General features: G+C 38.7%; 1 protein-coding gene across 2 annotated transcripts in view; it reads left to right on the top strand.

Moving 5' to 3' along the window:
* ARID5B (AT-rich interaction domain 5B) overlaps positions 1 to 27,744 on the top strand; it is a 192,093-nt gene that overhangs the window by 30,392 nt on the left and 133,957 nt on the right. For both annotated transcript variants that reach the window (XM_007963331.3, XM_073019114.1), the window contains one exon: positions 8,082 to 8,307. In XM_007963331.3, coding sequence (XP_007961522.3) covers positions 8,082 to 8,307 — 226 coding nt within the window. The remainder of the gene's footprint in view (positions 1 to 8,081; positions 8,308 to 27,744) is intronic.

Raw genomic sequence — 27,744 nt, 5'->3', positions numbered from 1 at the left:
ACACAAAAACCTGTGCGGGCATACCTTGGAGATAATGCAGGTTTGGTTTCAGACCACTGCAAGAAAACAAATATCGCAATAAAGCTAGTCACATGACATTTTTGGTTTCCTAGTGCATATAAAAGTTACGTTTATCATTTATACCATACTGTAGTCTGTTAAGTGTGCGTTAGCAATATGTCTAAAAAAACAAAGTACATACCATAATTTAAAAATACCTTATTGCCAATAAATGCTAAAGTCTGAGTCTTCAGCAAGTTGTAATTTTTTTTTGCTTGTGGAAGATCTGGGCTTAATGTTGATGACAGCTGACTGATCAGGGTGGTGGCTGCTGGTGCAATAATGGTTCACTGCGACCTCGACCTCCCAGGCTCAAGTGATCCTTCCCCCTCAGCCCCTGAGTAGCTGGAACCATGGGCGTGTGCCACCACACCTGGCTGATTTTTGTTGTTGTTGAGACACGGTTTCGCCATGTTGCCCAGGCTGGTCTCAAACTCACAATTTCTTAAAATGCCATGCATTGGTTGACACTTCCTTTCACGAAAGATTACGCTGTAGTATGCAGTGCTGCTTGGTTGCATTTTACCCACAGGTAGAATTTCTTTCAAAATTGGAGTCAGCCCTCTCAAGCCCTGCCACTGCTTTATCAACTAACTTGATGTAATATTCTGAATGTTTTGTGATCATTTCAGCAATGTTCGCAAATCCCAGCACTTCGGAAGGATAAGGAAAGAGGATTGCTTGAGGCCAGGAGTTTGAGAGCAACCTAAGCAACATAGTGAAACTCCTCTCTAAAAAAATATTTTAAAATTTAGCCAGACCTGTAGTCCCAGCTATTCGGGAGGCTGAAGTGCCGTATGGTGCCAATGCACTCCAACCTGGCCAACAGAGCCAGACCGCAACTCAAAAGAACAAAATCAAAACAAAACAAAAAGCAATGTTGACAGCGTCTTCACCCAGAGTAGATTTCATCTCTAGAAACTCCTTTCTTTACTCGTTCATAAGCAGTAACTCCTCTTCATCTGTTCAAGTTTTGTCATGAGACTGCAGCAATTCATTCACATCTTTGGGCTCCCCTTCTAATTCTAGTTATCTTGCTGTTTCCACCACATCTGCAGTTACTTCTTCCACTGAAATCTTGAATTCCTGAAAGTCGTCACCTATGAGGGTTAGAATCAATTTCTTCCAAACTTCTGTTAATATTGATGTTTTGACCCACTTTCATGAATCTGAATGTACTTAATGACATCTAAAATAGTGAATCCTTTCTAGAAGGTTTTCAGTTTACTTTGCCTAGATCTATCGGAGGAATCACTATGGCAGCTATAGCTTCATAACGTTTATTTCTTATATAATGAGACTTGAAAGTCAAAATTACTCCTTGATCCATGGACTGCAGAGTAGATGTTGTGTTAGCAGGCATAAAAACAACATTCATCTCTTTGTACATCTCCATCAGAGCCTTGGATGACCAGGTGCATTGTCAATAAGCAGTCATATTTTTAAAGAAATCTCTTATTCTGAGCAATAGGTCTCAACAGTGGGCTTAAAATATTCAGTAAACCCTGCTGTAAACAGATGTGCTCTCAACCCAACTTTGTTTTTTCATTTATAGAGCACAGGCAGCATAGATTTAGCATAATTCTGAAAGGCCCTAGGATTTTCAGAATGGTAAATGAGCATTGGCTTCAACTTAAAATCACCAGCTGCATTAGCCCCTAACAGAAGAATCAGCCTGTCCTCTGAAGCTTTGAGGCTGGGCATTGACATGTCACTATCTATGAAAGTCCTAGATGGTATTTTTTTCCCCAATATAAGGCTGCTTCATCTTCTACTGAAAATCTATTGTTTTAATGTAGCTACCTTCAATTATCTTAGCTAGATCTTCTGGAAAACTTGCTGCAATTTCTACATCAGCATTTCCTACTTTACCTTATACTTGAAAGTTACAGAGGCAGCTTCTTTCCTTAAACCTCATGAATCAACCTCTGTTAGCTTCCAACTTTTCTTTTGCAGCTTCCTCACCTCTTTTAGCTTTTATAGAATTGAAGAGAGTTAGGACCCTACTCTGGATTAGGCTTTGGTTTAAGGGAATATTGTGGCTTGTTTGATCTTTCTACCCAGACCACTAAAACTTTCTCCATATCAGCAGTAAGTCTGTTTTGCCTTCTTATCATTTGTGTGTTCATTGGAGTAGTGCTTTGAATTTGCTTTAAGAGCTTTTCCTTTACATTCACAACATGGTTAACTGGTGCAAGAGGCCTAGCTTTCAGCCTCTCTCGGCATTTGACATGCCTTTCTCACTAAGCTTAATTATTTCTAGCTTTTGATTTAAAGGAAGAGGCATGGGACTCCTACTTTCACTTGAACACTTAGAGGCCATTGTTGAGTTATTAATTAGCCCATTATTGTTGAGTCTTATGGAATAGGTAGGCCCGGGGAGAGGGAGATAGACTGGGGAAAAGGCAGGTCAGTGGAGCAGTCGGAACACAAAAGAGTTGTCAATGAAGTTTGCCACCTTATATCAGCATGGTTTGTGGCATCTCCAAACGATTACAATAGTAACATTAAAGAACAATGATCGGCCGGGTGCGGTGGCTCATGCCTGTAATCCCAGCACTTTGGGAGGCTGAGGCGGGCGGATCACGAGGTCAGGAGTCCGAGACCAGCCTGACCAACATGGTGAAACCCCGTCTCTACGAAAAATACAAAAATTAGCTGGGCGTGGTGGCACATGCCGGTAATCCCAGCTACTCAGGAGGCTGAGGCAGGAGAATAGCTTGAATCTGGGAGGCGGAGCTTGCAGTGAGCCAAGATCGTGTCATTGCACTCCAGCCTGGGAAACAGAGAGAGACTTCAATTCAAAAAAAAAAAAAAAAAAAGATTACAGATCACCATACTAGATAAAACAGTAATGACAAGTGTTGAAGTATCACAAGAATTACCAAAATGTGACCTGGAGACACAAAGTGAGCACCTCCTGTTGGAAAAATGGGACCGAGAGCACCTCCTGTTGGAAAAATGGGACCGATAGGCTTGCTTGGCAAAACTTGCTTCCCACAAACCTTCAATTTGTAAAAAATGCAGTATCTGTGAAGTGCAGTAAAGTGAAGCACAATAAAAAGAGGTATGCCCGTACATGGAAATTTATAGCAGCTCTGTTTGTAATCACCAAAACTGAAACAACCCAGATGTCCCTCAGTCAGTGCGTGGATAAACAAACTTTGGGACACAACCATACCATGGATACATAAGAACTCTGCAGAAAGGAATAAGCTATTGATACATGCAGCCACATGGATGGATGGATCTCAAAGGCATTATTCTTTGAGGCTGCTTCTTAAAGCAGCCTGATTGTACTGTATGATTCAATTTATATGACATTTTAGGAAAGAAAAACCTTTAGCAAGAACAAATCAGTAGTTGCCGGGAGCTGGTGGGGAGTGGAGGGAGAGGGTGACTACTAATACTTAATATGAGGGATTTTTGAGGGTGATGGACTAGTCTGTATCCTGACAATAGAGTCATGGTAGTTATATGAGTCTATCCATGTGTTAAAATTTGCAGAACTGTACAGCAAAAAAGGAAATTTTACTGTAAGTTAATTTAAAAATAAAATTAAATAGCAATATAAACTCATTATGTAAATGTAGCACACTTTTTATGAAAGTTAACCATATTTTCAAAAACAACAAAAAATTAGAACAGTGGCATTGTTTTACATTTTTTGTAAATCTCTTTACTGTCTAGCTTTATATAGAGAGCTGAGTTCTCATATCTCCTTCTGCATTCACTCTGTTGTGATATCACATGTCACATCATTTCTGGAAAACCCTACTATATATACACTTGAAAGAGGCTGAGAGTGAAAAAAGCCAGTAATGTCTTAGTAGTTTTAGGATCATTGTTTTGACCCTGTGGAGCATCTGAAATGGTCTCAGGGATTCCCAAGGGTTTCTGAACCCACTTTGAAAACCAATGATATAACACATTGTTCCAAATTTTATTTTCATAGCATCTTGACTTTTATTTTCCTAGCTATATCCACATGTTCCCTGTGTTTACTTAATGCCTATGTTCAAATTGGCCCTTTTTTAAAACTTAAATTTATTTAAAGAGGAAACTTGCTATATCTCCTATAAATAGAAAACCAGTACCACCTTCCCATAATTAGTAAATACAAAACAAATAAGCAATGAGAAACTTAATATACATTTTAAAAGTTTATTTCTGGGCCAGGTGCGGTGGCTCACGCCTGTAATCCCAGCGCCTTGGGAGGCTGAGGCGGGTGGATCACCAGAGGTCAGGAGTTCGAGACCAACCTGGCCAACATGGTGAAACCCCATCTCTACTAAAAGTACAAAAATTAGCCAGGTGTGATGGCGGGCACCTGTAATCCCAGCTACTCAGGAGGCTGAGACAGGAGAATCGCTTGAACCCGAGAGGCAGAGGTTGCAGTGAGGCAAGATTGCACCACTACACTCTAGCCTGGGCGACAGAGTGAGACTCCGTCTCAAATAAATAAATTAATTAATTAAATTAAATTAAATTAAATTAAATTGAAAGTTTACCTCTGAACCATCTAAAATCGTCTCTGCATGCCACGGTTTGGAAAACACTAATGTAGAGAAGAAACAACAATGATCATGATAGCTAATTCTAACATGCTACTTCATTTGTATCAACCCATTGAGTCCTGGCAATTACCGCTGTACAAGGCAAACAGAATTATTATACTGTCTTTCTACAAAAAAGAAAAAAGAAAAAAAAAAAAACTTTGAAGAACAAGGAGGTTGAAGAAGTTGCTCAGTGTTCCACAACAAGTAAATTCCGGAGCTGGAATTTGAATCCAAGCAATCTGGCTGCAGAGTCCAAGATGCTGTCTTGGCACATGGGAAACCTAGATCTTTGTTGAAGTCCTGCCATCAGTTGGTTCTTAGACATGTCACTGAACCTCACTGTCCCCATCAGTAAAATGAGAAAGGTGAACTAAATCAATGTTACAAGATTAAATGTCTGGTGCCCACGGGGGCCAGATAGTTAAGGGGAAACTAGACTGAATGCAATGCAATAGGGAGTGGTGGGGATTTTACATCTTATCTGAAGAAGGCAGCTTCTATCAGTTTCAACTGTTTTTTATTTTTATTTTTTTGGCCTTTATTTTATTTGATGAGAGAAGATTGAGGTCTGGGTATTTTTGTGTAAAGTTTCCCAAGTTTTAGAACACTTGGAAGGGCCCGCCATGCACATGGGCTGACTGCTTTGTGACTTCTTGACTGGATGAGCTCCTCTTGACTTAGAGGATTTGTGATTAAATGAGCTGTTTTTGTACAACGGTAGAAACTAAATCCAAATTACAGAAATAGGCAGTTTAAAACAGTGACGAAAGGGGATAAGGACTTAGAACGTGGCTCAACACAGCCTACATAAATATTGATTAAGAGCTGGGTTAATTGAAAAGCCAAGGTACATTCATAGAATAACAAAGTGTATTTCTTTGTGTTCCTTTTGTGTTGTATTAGAGTAAATCAGCAATATTTATCCAGTGCTAATTCTCAGTTTGCAGAGAGCTAATGTAATCATGAGATGAGCTTATTGAAATTCTTTTCTTAGACATAGAGACTTGCCCAAGAATGGTGAGTATTAGGAACTTTAGTCAGCACTTGCTCAGAATAGTAAATGCGAACATGTGATTTATGCCATTGTGTGCGCAAAGTAATGTTTCCTGAGACATTTTCTATATATATGTTGGCTAGTTTTTGTTTTCTTGTGGTGGGAGGGGGGTGTTGGCTTGTTGCTCCCCCCTCCTCTCCTTATCAGATTTCCTTCCATGGCGTTCGACAATGTTGCAGGGCCAGTTTCTCTGTGAATCCACAGTAAAACATACTGGTGGTTTCACAATTAAGCCAAACTTGGGTTTATGGCTTATACATGTTTATGTGAATTCCTGCATTTGTTTTTATGTGTGTGTGTGTATATTCATGAAAGATCTGTTTGAGAGAGGAAGAAAAAGGGAGGATAAAACCTATAGACTGAATCATAAAAGATGGGTTTATTCATTAATGACATCATAAGGATAGTATTTTCTCTTGGTTAATAAATTATTTCTTTGGAGGGTGTTGTAAGCCATCCAAAGATAGTCATGCCATTTCTTGGAAAAGATCTGAAGCAACTAGTAATTGAAATGATAATCATTTGATCAGAGAGCTATTTGAAAATAACACTCATCTACAAACTTGTCTCTTCTGGGAAACCGTATGTAGTCAAAATGTTGCCAAATTCTCTCTTTACTAATGTTGAGACTGATACACCTAATTATTTTCCAGTACATTCTAAACTTGATTTCTGGTGTGCCCTGTCCAGAAGCTGTTCCCATATGCTTTGAAACAATATCTAGCCTGACTTTATTCTGACATTTAATAATCACCATGAAAATAGCTATAAAATGCATGACAACTACAGATCTTTTATTTCAAGGGGATGGTGTGGTGAATCTGAGGGAAATCATCCATTGAAATGGTACTTTGTAATGGGCCCCATTGTTTATAAAGTACTCAAATTTTTTCTTGAACAGAGGATAAAAACACAGTTTCCCACTTTGTCTCCCGTTTAGTGGTAGTTCATGTTTAATCATGATAAGGGAAAAGATTCCATTACTGAAGTTTTACTTTTCATTTTTGATAGAGTATTTGTTACTCTGCTGCTGCCTAACAGACTTGCTTCTCAGAAGCAGCTTGGAACTCAGGGAGGAAAATTGAAATTTTAGATTCTACCTTAAAACATAAAAAAAAAAAAAAAAAAAAAAAAAACCCTCAACCCAGGGCTTCTTATTATGTGAAGCTTATCCTAATAACCTTTTTTTGTTCGAATTAGAGAAGTGTGTGTGTATGTGTGTGTGTGTGTGTGTGTCGGTGGGGCAAGAGGAGGAAGAAAAAGTCATGTTTGGGGAGGAGGAAAAAGTCCTGTTTAACAGCAAAATTAACCAAAATCAGTTGTGAATTCCTTTTGTTTAATAGCTTTGAAACATCTTCCTGTTGTTGTTTGTCAAAAATATTTCTAAGATTTTGTAAGCTTAGGGGTTTTCACAACTAAGCTTTCTTCAGAAATGTGAACTAAAAAAAATGAAAGAAGTCAGTTCAAGTTGAAATGTCAATGCTTAAATAACTTAAAACCCAGTGAGATGATCTTCTTGAGCCTTTTCCAAAGAATCTTCGGGTGAAGGGGCCTCCCTTTGTTCCATGTGTGGATGTCTATTAAATATCTGGCTGGATTAATTCTGAGTCAGAAAAGTTGGTTGTTTCCTAGAAGCAATTAAAGATACTTAACATTCAAATTTATGATCCAGAGGAGAAACTTACATTTCAACTACTTTTCTTAGATTCAAAGACTTTTTCCTCACTCACCCTCTCACCCTCTACCCCATATGTATTAAAAGAAAAAATCGGTTCATTTCTCAGCTTACAAAGTTTTTCAGAAACATGAGAATGTGTAAGTTTCTTTCAGTGGGAAGCACATAACATTTATGAAGTATTTCTTTTGGGATTACATCACAGTTTTCTTTAATTTTTAGGACAAAAGTTAAATTCAATATTTGTGTATAAGCCAAGGGAAAATGTACCATAAACATAGGAATTCGGGGGTGAGTCAGAGTTCCAAGAATCCTAGATTTACTTAGACCATTTATGTAGAGACAGGCTCACCATTAGTCATCTAGCTTTCACTTTTTACATTTGCAATTAATTACACTTAAAAACTAGCTTTCACCCAAGTGGTCAGCTAGATAGAGTGTGAGCTTGGGCAACCAACATTAAAAATGGCTATTAGAATTACTGTCCTATTTTGGGATACTTTCTAATTGTGTAACAAATACAAAACTTATTCCTTAACTAAACAACTAGCAGTGAAAAACCATTGAAATGAAGTGAGTTACTAAAGATTCTGTGTCACCAAACTGCACACAGTCTCCTTGCATTAGGGTAAACCACTCATATGGCATTTCAGGTGGGCCTTGTGGAGAGTGGATCACTTCCCTTAAACCTATAAATAACCGTTTTTTGTTCTTCCCCAACCACCTCTTGTAGGATGAAGTCATTGCTGTTTCCGAAAAGGTGATTGTGAAGCTTGAAGACCTGGTCAAGTGGGTACATTCTGATTTCTCCAAGTGGAGATGTGGCCTCCACGCTGGACCCGTGAAAACTGAGGCCTTGGGAAGGAATGGACAGAAGGAAGCTCTGCTGAAGTACAGGCAGTCAACCCTAAACAGTGGACTCAACTTCAAAGATGTTCTCAAGGAGAAGGCAGACCTGGGTAAATATGACTCGTACTTTTAAATCTAATGTGTGGGCGTATATAGTAACTTTTCGGTTGTAGATTTTTCTGGAAACACTATCATTTATATATAAATATATTTAAAATTTCTTTAACCTCAAAGGGGCCTAAGAATATGGATGGAGAAATGACTGGATGGGTAAGGAATGAGTGTTACCTGTTGGATCACAGGACCATTTATGTGTGGATCCTTGCTCTGGGGTGATACAGTGGTTCTGAACAACTTTCAGTGTGATGTCAAGGAAGACGATTTGATTATAGCACCTGAAATTTAATTAATAGAGAGTTTATATACTTGCTATAAGTATGTAGTATGACATCTATTAACACCATGTCCCAATTTCATGTTTTACATTGAGTGGAAAACAAACTGAGGAAAAGAGATGACTTCCTCAATGTGGAGCAAGAAAACAATGTCAAGCCAGGGGATCCACTGGTTGGCAACCAATGGCATAGGTTTGCTTGATCCTTTAGCGTTCAGTGGTACCATCAATATATATATATATATTTTTTTGCTTTTATATATATATATATGGTTTTTTGTTTTTGGTTTTTTTTTTTTTTTTTGCTTCCTTCCCTCTTCCACTGTAAGTTTAAAGGAGAACTTGGACTGTGGAGTAGTTACGCTGGTTGGTGTTTGCATACTAACTCTGCTGCTTACTTAGCTGTGTGGCCTAAGGCAAATAATTTAACTTATAAGCCTCAGTTTCCCCATCTAAAAAATAGGGGAACTTTGCAGGGTTATTGTGAGATGTGAGATAGAAAGGGTAGAGCACATTGACTGGCATAAACGAGGGGCTTCATAATTAATTATATTGCTTTTTCTTAACACTTTCTTCTCCAGTGACATTTTGTGTCCTTTCGTTGCTTTTTTTCCCTTCTGTTTGTATTCCCATGTCATTCACTGATTTACTCTCCTAGCATTGCTCAAGACGAAAATTGTTGACCTCTGATTTAGACTAGTTATTTCCTCTTTAGGCAAAGAGGAACTGCGCTTTAACATATTAAGGCATCTTTTTCTTTCATTTGCGCACAATGCTGATTTTTGCAGTCCTATTTTATGCCTTAATGTGACAGCTTCCTGTTTTTTTTTTTTTTAAACCCAGAAGTTAACTATTACAACAAACCTAGGCAATTTATTTTAATTGGCATAAAGAGACTGAATAGCACCAGTAACTGACTGTGGCTTTCATGTGACTCTGGTTTGTGATGAGCTGTGCTGTGTTTTGGGAATAGCATTAATATTTTCTTGCAGTTTGAGTTTAACTATCAACAGTTTCCTGGCATCTTTTGGTTGATGTCAGACGGGAACATTTTGGATATGGCAGCCTGATTGTCACGTGCACATTTAGAGAAAATTATTAAGCTAGTGGTTTTCCTTCTAAAGCCAAAGAGTTTTTTAATAGTCTTCCTATATATACTGTTACACCCCCCCAGTTTTGTGAACACACAATGACTAGTCTTATGACTTGCGATAATGCTGAATAATACATCTGTTGTGTTACTTTCCTAATGTATGATCCAAGTTGTATTGCCATTGTCTTATGTTTTCCTTAACATTAAAACCTTTCTTTTGTTTGTTTAATTTTTTGTGTGTGTTATGGAATATACTGTTACTAATAAAAAATTAAACAGGAAACCCACAGGGGACAAAAGGATGTGTAGATGGTTAAGCTTGATGTCACACATATAAACAAGAGTATTTATAGCAAGGTTTATGTTTAAAATTGTGTTTAAAATGGATAATTTCTTAATGAACAGGAAAATAAGTCTAACTTCTTAATTCTACCCGAAGAATTAAGAGGTTGATCCTCCTGGATTCTAAAAAAAAGAAGGTCCATATTCTACCTTTTTGCAATTGATTCCAGAAGAAATTGGTTTATAGTGAATATTCACAGTACTTGCAGGTGGTTTGACCTGGAAAATCTAGATGAGTGGTTTTTAAATCTAGTTGCTCATTAGACTCATGAAAGAAATTTAAAAACCAGTACTGATTACTGAGTCCAGCTTCTCTAGATTCTTCATTCAGTAGGACTAAGGAAAGGCCAAGGAATGTGTGTTGATAAAAAGGTTCCAAGACTGGTGCGGTGGCTCACGCCTGTAATCCCAGCACTTTGGGAGGCTGAGGCGGGTGGATCATCTGAGGTCAGGAGTTCGAGACCAGCCTGGCCAACGTGGTGAAACCCCTTCTCTACTAAAAATACAAAAATTGGTCGCGCATGGTGGCAGGGGCCTGTAATCTCAGCTACCTGGGAGGCTGAGGCAGGAGAATTGCTAGAACCTGGGAGGCAGAGGTTGCATTGAGACGAAATCATCGCACCATTGCACTGCAGTCCAGGCGACAACAGCGAGACTCTATCTAAAAAAGCGGGGTTCTTAAATTGACTCTGATTTTGTTTGTTTGTTTGTTTTGGTCTCATTTTGGAGACAGCTTTATGATCAGTGCTGAGGAAGGGAAAATAATCAACAGGAGAGTTGATGGGGAGGCTCTCCCCTGGGGAACAAGAAACACCATGTACTTAAAAAATGTTTAATGTAAAATACCCCTTTAAGGATAGAATTTAGGGCCTTGAAATTCTACTCAGTTGCTATGAACTGTGAGGAATTTGAGACAAATAGCTTTTGTAATTGGAATGCACACTGTGTTGTAATAATGTGGAAAGAGAAACAAAAACTTTCCTTAATGTAATGAGTTTCCATTATCTGCCTGATCTAAGGTTGGTAAGTCTACATTGTCAGGATTTATATTGAAGAGATAGGGGGTGTCATTTTCTTTACACATTCCTTTCCCCACAACTTTCTCTTCAGCCTCTTCCTTTCTCTGTCTATAACATCAAAATATTTGTTGTCTGTACTTTTCTTTCTCCACAGTGGTTTTCTTATCTCCTTTTCTGTTGGTCACACTGAAACCACCTCCAATACCACATTGTTAATGGAAATTCACACACTTATTAGGTTTTTCCTTCTGTAGAACCCTTCCAACTCCTCATTGTTCTTACCAAAGAAAGAAGATGAACTGTGAGATTATTTGAGACCCCCCCCTTTTTTCTGGTGGAAGTAAGCAAAGAACGGAAAGATCTCACCTTTCTATGGATAAAGTAAAACTCCAACATGTTATTGTTTTTTAACGGAGTTACTTCATAGTGTTAAAACATCAATAATAACAAAATAATTAGATTGGTTCTTAGAGAAGGGATTTTAAAATATAAAAGCTCATTAAAGAACTTTTCTTGCTCAGTGTTTAGGTAGAATAAGTTCCCTTTAATCCCAGTTTGTGTCACTTCCTGTCTCTCTCTGAATAGTAAAAAAAAAACAAGAATGTTCTCACAAATGTGTGTCTGCCAACAAATTAATACTCCACAAAGAGAAACTCTGCCCCACATGGCAGCTTCCAATAAATGCTCTGATTCAAATCACAACTCTTTCATTTTTTTTATCCCCTTCCCCCTTGAGGGAGCACATTTAGACAATATTTGAGGATGTCATCTTTCTGCTTTTTAAAACTCTCTAGAGTTTTCGTTTTAAGACTCTTAATGGTTGATGACTAAAACTACAGATCTGGATAGTGGAAAAACTAATAATCTTAAAAAACACTTCTGAGATGTGGTAAAGTGCATTCATTCTCTTCCCTCCTCTTTGTCCTTTTCAAAGAAAGAAAGTTCAATATGAAACCAATGCAAATTATGACTTTACTCAGTGAGATATTTTACCTTCTTTCAGACTGTTTCATACTGAAGTTTATTAAAAAAAAAAAGAAAAATAACTATGTTAAAATAGGAGGGTTAAGGAATGTATTATTCATAAGCATAATGAACACAAGAACCTGTTTTTCCAGAAGAATTGGGTTGATTAAATCATTCACCACACAAGCCTCTAGTTATTTATTTTTGTCTTTAGAATTACAGTACTTAGCTTTTATAATAAAGTGGACTTGATACCCATATTTGGTATGGCAGTTGAAAGTAGTCAAATGAAGAATTATTTCGTTTTACAAAATTTTTAGCAAGTAAAGAATATAAACACTATCAGTTAAACATAGCAAACTTGCATTTTTTATTCCTTGGGCTATAGTTTGAAAAAAAATCAAATTATTTTATGTAACACTGATTCTTACAGAGTTCCTTTAAGTGAAGTATGAAAGCTGCAGTGTAAGCTTTATTGGCCTATAAATATGTCATTATAGTTGGACTACATTTATATGCTTTGGATTGTTGTTTAAGCCAAGAAAATATGTCTCTACAGGTTGACTTTTTATTGAAGCCCTTTGAGGCATACAACAGAATGTATTTTAGGCCAAGGTTATTAAAACAGCATTTTCATTTTTTTGCAGCAGACTCATTGTCAATTATGCTGCCACAAACTGTCTGTGGATGGGCAGTTATGAATGGTTTCATCTCCAAATGTGTCTTTAGAAAAAGAAAGAAAAGATAGAGGAGTCTGATCTGAAATTGAGAAAAAAGACCCAAAGATTATGTGTGGGGGTCTGGCTGAATTTAATGATGGGGGTTCCCTCAGTTCAATTTCTGTTTCTAAATCTGTCCCTTCAAATTGAGAAAGAGTAGCTTCCCCCTTTCTTCTGTTGCTGGGACTTTCACTGTACTTTTTGGGAATCAACAGCATGGTGGGGTTAAAAGAGCAGAGGGTGGGCTGTCAGGAGAATCTTGGCTCTACCTGTAGATCTGTCACCACTGGAAGAGTCACTGTATGATTTTTCACCTGAGTGCTCTCATGAATTTATTAGGATTTGAAGACATGCTTCTTACTGGAACAATCCTTCCTTCCTTTCTAGATTTACATTTTATGTGTATATTTTTGTTTGTTTTTTCAGTGAAGAAAAATGACTTTTATTATATTAATGAGAGCAATGAATTCTTAATTCTCAACCACAAAAAATGATAAAATACAATGAGATTTTCAAAGGTAAAAAATAAAATATCTGTACTCAGATCATTGCTGCAGAGATAAAGTAAAATATTATTATACAACTCTAAAGTAACTTGAAAAGAATGCAACTGTTCAACCAAATGGCTCAAAGTAGATTTAAATTTTATGTGTATATTAAAGAGTCTTTGGAAGGTATTTGTCGTTTATATTTTACCTTGGATTGCTGGTTTCACTCTGCCATTTTCCATAACACTGCAACTTGAGAAGTTTCTTAAATGATATATTGTTTATACATTCAGCTTTCTTTTGTCTAAAATGGGCAATAATGTGTACCTGGCTGTTTCTCGTTGGATTTTTGAGAAGACCAACTGAGAACAAATTAGTTAATATCTGTGGAAACATTTGTGATATTGAAGTCTAAAGTGGTATTATTACTACATAGTTATTATCAGAAGCAGGTTCTGTATGATAGGGAGCCGTGTGGGACAAGGTTGGCTTATTTGTCCATTTTGAATTTCCCTAATCACACACACATTCTAGTGATTTCGAATAGGGCTTACTCTCATGATTGTCCCCCTCAATAGAAAACTATTGTAAAAGTCCTTCAGGTTTTTGCTTGTTTATATGTATACATATAAATACATATTATATATGACTATTATTTTAATATATATTTATTTCAAATAATAAATGTATGTAATATCTATTATATAACATAAACATTTTATATATTTATTTATATATTAATATATATTTGTATTTTACAAACTTTTATCTCTTGAAAATTCTGTCAAAATAAGCTGAGCCATAAGTGGCCAGTTGCATGGGACCTCTCAAATACTCTTAGTTAAAAATTAGCTGTAGTTTTTGCTTGGAGCTTCTGGAGGCCTTGTACTGCAAATGGTTGTTTCAGATCACTTTTGAGTTTGATATGTCAGGCAGCTTCCTGAGATGTGGGCATGGGAAGGATTCTCACTTTTTGTGGAAGAAAACAGTATAGATGTCTGTAAAAAGCATGCTAAATGCTGACATTTTGTCATGGAGACTTTTCACTGCTAATGAGTTTATTAGGATTGGAAGACATCCTTCTTACTGGGACAATCCTTCCTTCCTTTCTAGATTTAAATTTTGTATGTATATTAAAGAGTCTTTTGAAGGTATTTGTTGCTTGCATTGCTGGCCTAACTCTAGTATTTTTCTTAACACTGCAACTTGAGAAGTTTCTTAAATAATATATTGTTGCACTATGCTATTCATGAATATCATCAAGAACCCTTACAGAACAACCTCCTAACTAAAACGAATTTGGGCCAGGCGCAGTGGCTCACGTCTGTAATCCCAACACTTTGGGAGGCCAAGGTGGGTGGATCACAAGGTCAGGAGTTCAAGACTAGCCTGGACAACGTACTGAAACCCCATCTCTACTAAAAATATAAAAATTAGCTAGGCATGGTGGCATGCGCCTGTAGTCCCAGCTACTCGGGAGGCTGAGGCAGGAGAACCACTTGAACCCAGGAGGCGGAGGTTGTGGTGAGCAGAGATCACACCACTGCATTCCAGCTTGGGCAACAGAGTGAGACTCTGTCTCAAAAAAAAAAAATTGGCCTTTATAGTATCCTTAAGTTCAACATAGAAACTGATTACATACAAGACTTTTCAAAGATTTGTAAAGATACTTTCCAAAGGATTTTCTCTCTGACAATATTGTTGTGTTAACCATGCATTCTGTAAAGAACTTCATCATAGCACAATTAACATTGGAGGAGATACTCTCCAAGTGCCCACATGCCTCTCATGACAAACCAAAGGACCTTTAAATGGGGTACAAGAATCTGCATCCAAGACATTCAGAGTTTTCAAACAGCTTATTACCAGTATATCTTCTTTCTTTTCTTCCTTCCTTCCTTCTTTCCTTTTTTTTTTTTTTTGAGACAGCAGGGTCTCTCTCTCATGCCCAGGCTGGAGTGCAGTGGTGCGATCTTGGCTCACTGCAACATTCACTTCCTGGGTTCAAGCAATTCTCCTGCCTCAGCCTCGCAAGTAGCTGGGATTACAGGTGCCCGCCACCGTGCCCAGCTAATTTTTGTATTTTTTCAGTAGATATGGGGTTTCATGATGTTGGCCAGGCTGGTCACAAACTCGTAAACTCAAGTGATCATCCGCCTTGGCCTCCCAAAGTGCTGGGATGACAGGCATGAGCCACTGTGTCCAATCCAGTATGTTTTCTAAGAAACTAGGAATACATATAGTTGTAACACATAAGGAATAACATTATTCATTTCATTTGAAATTTAAATTTTGGCTTGACCATCTAATCATATAGTTGAATATTGCTCCGCAATAGTGGAAGAATGAGTGAGTAAAAGTGACTCAAATAAGTAACATTCATTTATGCTGTCTACACTCAACCTAGCTTTTCCTGCTAGAAAAGTGGTCTTTGTGAAATCTAACCAAGTCTGAGCCAATCAACAGCTGGTCATTGATACTGCTGCCCAGGTACTTATACTGCCATCACTCATGAAGGCACAATCCAAGTTAAAACCCTTTCATTTGGAATTTCTGTTGACCTGAGAATTTTCTAGTGTTTCCTGCAGCCACGAAACATTCTTAGAATTCCAGGTTCATTTCTTCTTTTGATGACAGACTGAAGATGGACCATCAACTGAAAAGAAGTTTGTAGAATTTTGGAATTTATTCTTACGTTTCCATTTGGAGATGTCAGGGCAGAAGTAGAAAAAAAGTGAAATTGGAACTTTCTGTGCTATTTTTAGTATCCAGGCTACCAGTATTTACCTCTAGGATACAATGTATGAAAAAGGTAAACTCACACTTTTCTGAAACTCTATAGAATTGTCAGGCTCGAAGGGGCCTTCATGAACCTTGTTTTCTCCTCTTTTTCCTTCTAACAGTCTTCAGTCCTCTCTTTTCAGTTCTTCCCTAAGATGTGCTTTCAGAATCCCTCACCATCACAGTTACTCATCTTAGGATACACTTTAGGTGATTTTGTTTGTTTGTTTGTTTTTGGTTTTTTTGAGATGGAGTTTTGCTCTGTCACCAGGTTGGAGTTGGCTCACTGCAACCTCCGCCTCCTGGGTTCAAGCTATTTCCCTGCCTCAGCCTCCCAAGTAGCTAGGACTACAGGCACGCACCACCATGTCTGGCTAATTTTTTTGTATTTTAGTAGAGACGGGGCTTCACCGTGTTGGCCAGGATGGCCTTGATCTCCTAACCTCGTGATCTGCCCGCCTTGGCCTCCCAAAGTGCTGGGATTACAGGTGTGAGCCACCATGCCCGGCTGAGGTGATTTTTTAATACCATTTAACTCATTTATATTGCAGGAGCTCAATTTTACTAAGAATCCTAGAGCCAGAATAAGAGTAGATTCTAGAGAAAGGCCCCAGTGATCCATTATGCGTGGCCAGAACTCTAGGGAGCTGGCTTGGCGTCCTCCAGATACAACATGACATTAGCAAAACTACTGGACTCTTCTCTATAGCTGTATGGCCTTGACCATTCTATACGTAAGAGCAAAAAGGGGAAAATATTCTGCCACGACACTCCCTGAAGTTTAGGTACCTGTTTTTTTGTTTTTATACACAGTAATATTAAGTGTAGACTAGTATCTAATGAACATCATTGTTAATATGGCAGCTACTGTGGCTCAAGATCAATGTTGTGCCTTCTGAGCTTCTGTAGTTCCTGTAGTTGTTTACTCTAGCATTTAGGATAGGACTTGCCCAAATTGATTTTTTGCCTCAATAACGGTCTACAGTTGAAGACCAGCTTGGTGTCTGAGAGTTTGTTTAAGCTATTCCAACCAAATAATAAAGAAACTGACAAGTCTTCCCTAAATTATCGTATGTGATAGTTTAATCATGTTGTTCTCCTGGACTTAAGCTGTTCTTGTTTTGTTTTGTTTTGTTTTGTCTTTTATTTTCTGGCATTTTGCTTTTTTACAGCCATATCTATGATAAAAGACTGTGATAGAGGCTGGGCACGATGCCTCATGCCTATAATCCCAGCACTTTGGGAGGCCAAGACAGGTGGACCACTTAAGGTCAGGAGTTTGAGTTCAGCCTGACCAATATAGTAAATCCCCATTCCTACTAAAAATACAAAATTAGACGGACATGGTAGCACACATCCATAATCCCAGCTACTTGGGAGGCCGAGGCAGGAGAATCACTTGAACCGGGGAGGCGGAGGTTTCAGTGAGTCGAGATTGTGCCATTGCACTCCAGCCTGGGCAACAAGAGTGAAACTTTGTCCGCCACCCCCCCATGCCCCCACAAAAAAGACTGTGATGGATAAGACAGCCAATTCATAATTTTGTTTTAGCTTCATTAATTTGAAATGTTAATTTCCCAAAGAACTGTCTGTGGAGATCGCCATCTGATGAGAAGATGATCAAAAGATGAAAGAATAAATTCTGTTGTGGTCCTATTCCTTGCTATGCCTTTAGTTTCTTGCTGTGTACCTTGGATTGGCTGGAAGCAAGTCTTATGCAGCCTTGGCTTTATATAAGGTCATGAATTTTCATTATCACTGACAGATTGCCAAACTTGGACCAGTAATTCTGTTTGCATTTGGTGATATAAGTGGGTCTATTGTGAAGGACAAACCCAACTGATCCACCATGTTGTTTTTTTGTTTTTCTTTTTTGAGACAGAAGTTCACTCTGTTGCCCAGGTAGGAGTTCAGTGGTGTGATCTCGGCTGACTGCAACCTCCACCTCCCGGGTTGAAGTGATTCTCCTGCCTCAGCCTCCCAAGTAGCTAGGATTATAGACATGTGCCACCACGCCCAGCTAATTTTTGTATTTTTAGTAGAGACAGGGTTTCACCATGTTGGCCAGGCTGATCTTGAACTCCTGACCTCGTGATCTGCCCGCCTTGGCTTCCCAAAGTGCTGGGATTATAGGTGTGAGCCACCACGCCTGGCTCCGACCACCACAGTCTTTTAAATATCTTTTGAGAATGCAACATTGACTCTGTACCTTAGATGTGCTTTTAAAATGAGGTCTGGCTGGGGACAGTGGCTCACACCTATAACCCCAACATTCTGGAAGGCCGAGGTGGGAGGATTGCTTGAGGCCAGGAGTTCAAGAGGAACCTGGGCAACATAGCAAGACCTGTCTCTGCAAAACATTTTTAAAAATTAGCTGAGTTTGGTGATGCCCAACTGTAGCCCCAGCTACTCAGGAGACTGAGGCAGGACAGTCACTGATGCCCAAATGGACCATCAACTGAAAAGAAGTTTGTAGAACAAGGTTGTGGTGAGCTAAGATGATACCACTACACTCCAGTCTGGGCAACACAGTGAGACCCTGTCTCCAAAAATAAATAAATAAATAAATAAATAAAAATAAAGTAAAAATGAGGCTTGATTCAGCAGTTCCCCTTTCAGTTGGAGGTGCATGATGCTTTTATTTTATCATGACTCTAAAATGTTTTTATTTACCTTCTACCTCTCACCTCATTACCCACTGTATGATTACTGACAGTGAGCCATTATTACAGCTGTCATGATAGCATGATAGCATCACCTTGGAACACAAAGCAGATATATCCTACATGTAAATTGATGTGGTTTTGCCCGTGCGTTCTGTGAGCAGGTATCTGATTTGGGCATTTACTCTTAATACTCGGTGGTATTGACACTGATTCTTTTGAACAGTTTGTTTAATCTGTTGAAGTACTTTTAAGTCTGAAGTTCTGTTGCAGCACATTAACTTTCCTAAATGTCAGATTCACTCTTCTCCTGTAACATTATGTGTTTAAGTCTGTAGTTTATGCAGGTCACTGCAGAGGAAAGCTGAGGTTTGGACTTCTGGCTTATTTTAATAAATGTATTTATTTAGGACAGACTGGAATAATAGTGGGTTTTCAAAGCCTTCGTGAAGTGCTTCATGCACAGTAGGGGCTGAGCAAATAGTGCTGATGATTTCAGGCTTTTCCTAGTTGCCTCACTGTGTGTTTTCATTTGGTGTGCTTAGATGAACTGGTATTGCTTCTTTCTTCCTTAAAACCCTGAGCCTGTGCCTTGCCTAGAACTCTCTTTCGTTGGACAGCCCCACTTGCTTTTTGAATTCTTAACTATGTCTATTATCTTTTACTTGTGACCTTTAAATATTGGCATTCCACTTAGGATCCCTGTTTCTTTGCAAACTTCATGCCTACTGGATAAAATACAAATGTTACAGGAGTATCCAGTGAACTTCCAGCCTCCATTTTCTTCTTTTTCATTAAGTAGCTTTCATTATTGTTATTTTTTGTTACTACCAATGTTATCCTTGTTTGTTTTAGAAAATATAGGCACTACTGACAAGCAAAACGCAGAAAAATTAAAGTTACCTATTTTCCTCCCACTCAGAAGTGCTGTTAGTATTCGTATATGTACCAATGTATATGAATGCATGTATCAGTGAGAATTTATATAGATATTATTTTTCCTCCTAAAAATAAAATCTACTGTTTGGGAATCTACCTTCCCCCACTTAACTTTGTACAGAGGTATTATAAATATGCCCCTATGTTGCAAAATATCCTATACTGGTTTTTTGTGGGGTTTTTTTTTTTTTTTTTGACTGCTGAATATTTCATTACAGAGGTGTTTCATACTTTAATTATTGTTAGGCATTTCAGCTCCTTCTGATTCCTTTGAAACTCTTGTAGCTATGCACATAGCCATGACTATTTCTTTATACATTTGTAGCGGGGGATCACTGGTTCAAAGTGCACACAGAAGGTTAAGATACCTATCCCCTACCTTATCTCCTCTCATAAACCTTCTACCCTAGCCTAACTAGTCTAACTGCCCCATCTTCTTTCTCTTTAACCACATATACTCAGTCCCCTGCCTTCCAGACTCTCCAGTGTGTTTTAAGTGGCTCATGCCTTTCTACTCTTGGAATGGCCTTTCTAGGACTCTTACCTGTGGGAATTCTGCCTTTCGTTTAAGACTTGTTTAAGCCTCTGAAATCCTTCTCAGCCATCCAGCTCAGAGGAATTGCCCTGCTTTATTGAGCTCTTATCTTATCACATTTAGTGTCTCTACCACCTTATTGATCACCTTACTCTATACCTACCAATATAATGTAGTATCTTTTTTTCATGTGTTTATCTTATCTTCCCAATAACAGTCTTAACTCTATAGTGTTAGCACTCAGACATCAAAGCTATACCTGGTAGGTTAAGTAAACATGCAGCTTTTACGATCAGACTTTCCTGAAATCTCTGGAGTTCTCTGTTCTTAGTCTACTGGAGACACCTATGCGCATTTGAAGGTTGATTTGATTTCTTTTAGAACATTTCCTAAGACACTCTAGTGGAGGGGCTATTTCATTGGTACCCTGTAGAAGCAGCAGCTACTTGGGATATTAGGTTGCTAACTATTCTTGGTCTAATTATTAGTCATCTATTCATCATTCATTCTAGAAAAACACATTGAGAGATCGTGTGAACATGCTTGAAGCTAGCCTGCTAGCCTGAGGATTGTAGATGGTATTATAGGTGTGTGTATGTGTGTGTGTGTGTGTGTGTGGACATTTTACATCTTAATAGTGGGACATATTAATGCCTTTCTCAAGGGAATCTTCATGTTTCAGGATCATAGCAGTGACAAAAGTAGGCAGGGAAATAAATCCAGACTGGACTTGTTCCACCTTACCTTTTTTTTATTAGCAGCTTGTTTGTAATCTTTTTCTAAGGTGACAGGTTATTAAGAAGGTGGTTGTAGTACGACATCCAGTGTTGCTTGATTCTAGGCAATTACACCGTTTTAATCTTCACCTCCCTTAAAATGGTTGCTTGCTAATCATGGCGGAGGATATTCTCCATCTTCCAACTACTCATTCTGCAACTGTGGTTCACACAGAAAGTCTTCTCTTAGGCCTTACAAAAACAATGCTTCATGCCTGGCCTATTCTCTCAATAAGAAATAAAACATTGTTTTCATAGCAGAGCTGATAATAAGGCAGAGTTCAAAGCATGATGAAACATATACTTTTCTAGCAGAGGAAAAACCTATAGTTACCTGGCTAATTAACCATCACGTGATGGCTGTGTGTCTAAAGTTACAGGCTTTTCACATGTGCAGCCTGTGTGTGGGTTTCTTTTCTTTTTTTTTTTTTTTTTAATTGAGAATGCTCATTTAGTTCCCATTGATTTGTATTAATGTTTCCCATCAAAGATTTGGAAGAATGAGCAAACACAGAAGCTGCCATTTTAGGGTAGTTTCTTTTTAACCACTGTACTAAACCTCGGTAGTCAGTTATGTTGTAGCGGAAACAGCATGAAATTTACAAAGTAAGATGGACCTGGATTCAAGTCCCTGCTCCATAAACTGTATGACCTTAAAAGCTTTCACTCTGCTTTGATTGCTTATCTGTAAATCAGGGTTAACAATACCCATCTCACAGTTTTGTCTCACAGGACTTGGGAAGATTAGATTAGATCCTGTATAAGGGTACCCAACACACAGTGGGAGCACTTGGTCAACAATATTAGTTTCCTTTCCCCTTTCCATTAGAAAGGTAAACCCTTATTCAAGAAAGCAAAGTGAGTAGATGCAACATAAAAAGAATACCAAGATAGAGATTACAGTAGTATGTTATTTTATTTTATTTAATTCGCAAACACTAGAGTTAATCTAAGACACTGAAATTGATTGAGGGTTAAGTGAGCCATGATCCCAGTTCTCTAGGGGTTGTTTTGAAGTTTTTAACGTGATTTTTTAAAAATATAATTTTCAGCAGGGCGCGGTGACTCACGCCTGTAATCCCAGCTCTTTGGGAGGCTGAGGTGGGCGGATCACCTGAGGTTGGGAGTTCGAGACCAGCCTGACCAACATGGAGAAACCCCGTCTCCACTAAAAATACAAAATTAACTGGGCATGGTGGTGCGTGCATGTAATCCCAGCTACTTGGGAGGCTGAGGCAGGAGAATCACTTGAACCTGGGAGGTGGGAGTTGCAGTGAGCCAAGATTGTGCCATTGCACTCCAACCTGGGCAGCAAGAGTGAAACGCCATCTCAAAAAAATAAATAAATAAAAATAAAATTAAAAAATATATATAGATAGATAGATAGATAGATATTTTGCTGCTAAAATTTACTCGTGTGTATTGTCCTGTAGACCTTCTGCTTTTTATTCCTCTGATCACTCTTAGATCATGATTAACAGCTGATGCTAGTTGGTTAGATTTGGTGCCAGGAATTCAGAATGTGCTTTGGAGGATCACATGTAAAACATGTGTATTGCTAGCTCCTCTGATGCTTCTCTGGCTGTGAACTGGTGTTCTTGTGGTTTATTGGGTGTGCATGAGTAGGTGTGTGAATACGCTTGTGTGTTTGTGAAATCGTCCAAAATTGAAATCTCTTTTGTCCTTGTGGTATCTATTTATTCCATAAGAAAGCAAATTATGGGCGTGAGCAGTGGCCTGTGATCCCAGCACTTCGAGGTAGGTGGATCACCTGGGGTCAGGAGTTCAAGACCAGCCTGACCAACATGGAGAAACCCCATCTCTACTAAATATACAAAATTAGCCGGGTGTGGTGGCACATGCCTGTAATCTTAGCTGCTTGGGAGGCTGAGGCAGGAGAACTGCTTGAACTGTGGAGGCGGAGGTCGTGGTGAGACGAGATCGCTCCATTGCACTCCAGCCTGGGCAACAAGGGCGAAACTCCATCTCCAAAAAAAAAAAAAAAAACAAGAAAGCAAACTATGATGTGCCATGGTTTTGTGTGTTGTTTTCTCTTAGAGGTTGTGAGTAAGAATTTTAAATTTTAGAATAGCCTAAAATATGCTGTAGTAGCAAAATTTCTAAAACCTCAATAGCTGAACACAAGACTAACTTCTTGCTTATGTACCGTTCAATGTGGGGTACATAGGACTGTAAGAGCAGTTTTCCCCTCTATGGTGGCCCTGCTTTGGACCTCCATATACCAACACATGCTTCTGTGCTCACACAGAAAGGGAAAAAGCAGGCAGAAGTGGAGTACTAGCAACTACATGTTTATTAATACATACATTAACATGCAGTAGCATGCATCACTTCTCACATTTCATTGATCAGTGAAGTGATTAACTTCATGCCCATGTCTTGACTTAAAGGAGGGGGGTGGGGGTGGGCATACGATCTTATAGCATTCTTAGAAGGAGAGGGGAATTGAATGTGAACATTAGTAATATTTCACACATGCATTTAGGATAATGGTGTATATCATAGGATAATAAAATCTCAGGGATGAAAGGAACTACAGATAATCTAATTGCAAGATTTTACTAATAATTTACTACACTTACTACCTCTTCAATGCCCTTTGCAGAAATCTTTTTTTGTTTGTTTTTGTTTTTTGGGACAAGCTCTCCCTCTGTCACCCAGGCTGGAGTGCAGTGGCGCAGTCTCAACTCACTGCAACCCCCGGCTCCCGGGTTCAAGTGATTCTCCTGCCTCAGCCTCTTGAGTAGCTGGGATTACAAGCACCTGCCACCATGCCCAGCTAATTTTTGTATTTTTAGTAGAGATGGGGTTTCATCATACTGGCCAGGCTGGTCTCGAACTCCTGAGCTCAAGTGACCCACCCGCCTCAGCCTACCAAAGTGCTGGGATTATAGGCGTGAGCCACTGCACCAGACCCAGAAATCTTGATTAGTTGACTTTTTAATATTTTCAATGACTGGGAATTTTTATTACTTTATGAGATAGTCCCATTATATCTTTTATCCATCTCTTTGTTAGACATTCTTCCTTTTGACAAATAAATTTGACTGTATGGTTTATAACAGGGGTCCCCAACACCCAGGCTGTGGACTGGTACTAGCCCCTGGCCTGTTAGGAACTTGGCCACACAGCAGAAAGTGAGCAGCCTGGCTGAACATTACTGCCTGAGCTCCACCTCCTGTCGAATCAGTGGTGGCATTAGATTATCACAGGAGTACAAACCCTATTGCGAACTGTGCGTGCACGGGATCTAGGTTGTGTACTCCTTAAGAGAATGTAACTAATGCCTGATGATCTGAAGTGGAACAGTTTCATCCTGAAACCATCCCACATAGTCCTTGGAAAAACTGTCTTCTCCAAAACCGGTCCCTGGTACCAAAAAGTTTGGGGACCACTGGTTTATAGTATAAACAATTGAATTAACTGTATACTGTTGTTTCCAGTTCTATTCTTGTAACAACATGGCACAAATCACATTTTTCTTGTTCTTGATAGCACTTCAAATATTTTCATTTCAGTTTCCAGGCCTCCTCACCATTCTCTGTCCCCACTCCCAATTTTCCCTTCTCCAGGTCAAACACTAAAAACCTCAATCTCACATTCCTTATATAGTGTGATTTCTAGTTCCTTCACCTGTCTGGTGGCCCTTATCTAAGGAAATCTAAGTTGTCCCTGTCACTCTCAAACTGTAACTACATTTGTCCATATTTAAAGAAAAGGTGACATTTCAATCTGTTTCTCTCCTTAATTTTACTTTTTATATAATACACATGAAAATGTAAGTAAAAAATCCTTCTTCACCTCCTTTCCAGTCCAACTCTTCCTTCCAGAAATAACAAATTGCTAACAATTTGTGGGTATTTCTCAAGTTATCTGTGTGTGTTTGTGTGTAAATTGGTTTTTGTTTTTTTGAAATAGGATCTCACTCTGTTGGGATCATGGCTCACTGCAGCCTTAACTGCTTCCAGGCTCAAGTGATCCTCCCATCTCAGCCTCCTAAATTGTTTTTCTGAAAAGACAGGAACTTACTATGTGCTTTTTAGTATTTAACAGTAGTGCAGAGCTCTGCTGTCCAGTATGGTAGCTACTAGCCACAAGTAGCTACTGAGCATCTGAAATGTGGCTACTACAGTTGACAATTTGGGTTTTACATTTTATTTAATTTTAACTAATTTCAGTTTAAAATAAAAAACTGAAGCAATGTAATTTTTTTTTTTTTTTTGGTTAAACATAACTTTATTGTCTTGGTTTTGTTGTTGTTGTTGTTGTTGAGACGGAGTCTCACTCTGTTGCCCAGGCTGGAGTGCAAGAGTGCGATCTCGGCTCACTGCAACTTCCACCTCCCAGGTTTAAGCAATTATTTTGCCTCAGCCTACTGAGTAGCTGGGACTACAGGTGCACACCACCATGCCTGGCTAATTTTTGTATTTTTAGTAAAGACAGAGTTCACCACGTTGACCACCCTGGTCTCAAACTCCTGGCCTCAAACTCCTGACCTCAGGTGATCCACCTGCCTCAGCCTCCCAAATTGCTGGGATTACAGGCGCAAGCCACTGCTCCCGGCCTGTCTTGGCATTGTAACTGTTATATATTTAGCATGCAAAATGGATGTACTGTAAGTGCAAAATAAACTGGATTTTTAAAACTTAGTATGAAAAAGAATGTATATCTCTCTAATAATTTTCATATAGATGGCATGTTGAAATAATATTTTTGATATGTTGGATTAAATAAAATATATTATTGTAATTAATTTGACCTTTTAAGAAATTTTAATGAAAATTTAAAATCATGTATGTGTCTCACTTTATATTTATATTGGACAGTGCTGATCTAGAGAGATTTGGACAAATGCAATGTTTAGCCCAATCTATTATTTTGAAGTAGAATCACCGTTTCATGCACTGAGTGCTTCATAAGGCCAGGGCACTATACTTGCTGTAGAAAGAATATGAAGACAAAAGGGATCCAGTCACTGCCCTCAACCACGGCCTTCATTCTGAGGTTGTCTACCCGGTTGGTTGGTGGGTTTCCTCTTTTAGATTGGAAGGTTTCTGGTTTTCATGCATGTGTAGGAAGGAAGGAACTCACAGGTAGCAGGGCAAACAGCTACAACTGTGTTATAAGGTAGAGTCTAGTCAGTGCATGGATGAAGGTGTAAGCAGTGTTCCAGGAGCTTAGACGAAGGTTGCATAAGTACGTCTTGCCGGTGAACAACATTGTAAAAACTTAAAGAGTAGGCATTGTGACCTCTTTTTCTTTCTTTCTTTCTTTTTGAGATGGATTCTCATGGATTGGTGTGATCTTGGCTCACTGCAACCTCTGCCTCCCAGGTTCAAGCAATTTTTATCCTCAGCCTTGCAAGTAGCTGGGATTACAGGTGCCCGCCACTATGCCTGGCTAATTTTTGTATTTTTAGTTGAGATTGGGTTTCACCATGTTGGCCAGGCTGGTCTAGATCTCCTGACCTCGTGATCCACCTGCTTAGGCCTCCCAAAGTGCTGGGATTCTAGGTGTGAGCCACCACACCTGGCCATGACCTCTTTTTCATTGGTAGTAGTCTCATACACATGATTGTTGAATGAATGAGGAGACTCCCATCCCGTTTACTCTTCCTATTCTACCAGGGTATTACTAGAAATAAAGAATCTTGTGGTCAGCTCTGACTTAGATCTTCTTTTTGAAAGGCCTATTCATCCCACTAGGAACTTATACTTAGTTCAAACCCAGCTTTCTAAATAGAAACCTTGTGCTTGATGTTAAATACTGACCTTTTGTTGTCTCTGATAAGTGCGTAGTGGTTCATTTTGAGGTTGTCTGGTTAATAGAAGAAATATGTATATTGTATATTCCTTGTCAAAATTCCTAATATTCCACCAAAGCTCTAGCACTTCCATCCAGAAAGTGTTCTGAGGAGTTGAAGGCTCTTTCTTATTTGGATTTATTCAGTTTCATTTGCTTCGTAACTATGAAGACTGTCCAGGCCTACAGTGTCTGCTTTGGCAATGAAAGGCTGTCAGTTGAAGTTCAGAATGTTAATAATCTATCCTCTCATTCACTATCCTTGATTCATCACTGCAATATTTTCATATTCTTAGGGTACAACCTACAAGCTAGGAAAAAAAGTTAGCAATTTTAGATTGCAAATGATAGAACTTTTCCATGAAAATGTCAACTTTTTGCCTATATTTGTGGTTGCAAATAGGGCTAGTGTAGTTAATCAAATTGTTTCATATAAAACAATTTGTCTTGAAGGCAATGTTAGTGGTGGATTTCACAAAATCACAGAATTCACCTTGGGCAGAACTTTCTGGCTGAATAAAACTTCTCTTACATCTCTGTTCTGGGAGCGAAGTAGGGCTATTTGGTCTAGAATCTGTACTGTACAGCGTAGGTTCAGTGTTTGGCAGGAGATATACTGACAGTAATTATTCCCCCACCCCACCTTCAAAAACCCTGTAACTTGGGCTACATGTCAAGTGCCTAAATGTTGTGCTGGGAAATAACCTGAGTAATAGGATCTTAATTAAGAACTGATGGATAATTTTTGTGGCGATGCCACCCCCTGCCAAAATCTGCATGCAGAATTTTATATTTCAACACACATTTTCTTGGGCGACCATTCATAGCATTCGTCTGATTCTGAAAGGTATCGATGATGATTTTCAAGTTTATGATACACCCTTTTAAATGCCCAGTTATCAGATACTGTTCTCCCCAAGAAGCCACTCAGGCATCTCAGCTAAGTTTTATTTACTGTATTTTCCTAATAGTTCACACATGTGATAGGGAAGACAGGTAGTTGGTCACC

This window comes from Chlorocebus sabaeus, chromosome 9 (assembly GCF_047675955.1).
Source record: "Chlorocebus sabaeus isolate Y175 chromosome 9, mChlSab1.0.hap1, whole genome shotgun sequence".
Classification (NCBI taxonomy): domain Eukaryota; kingdom Metazoa; phylum Chordata; class Mammalia; order Primates; family Cercopithecidae; genus Chlorocebus; species Chlorocebus sabaeus.
This window is presented reverse-complemented; position numbering and strand designations above follow the sequence as displayed.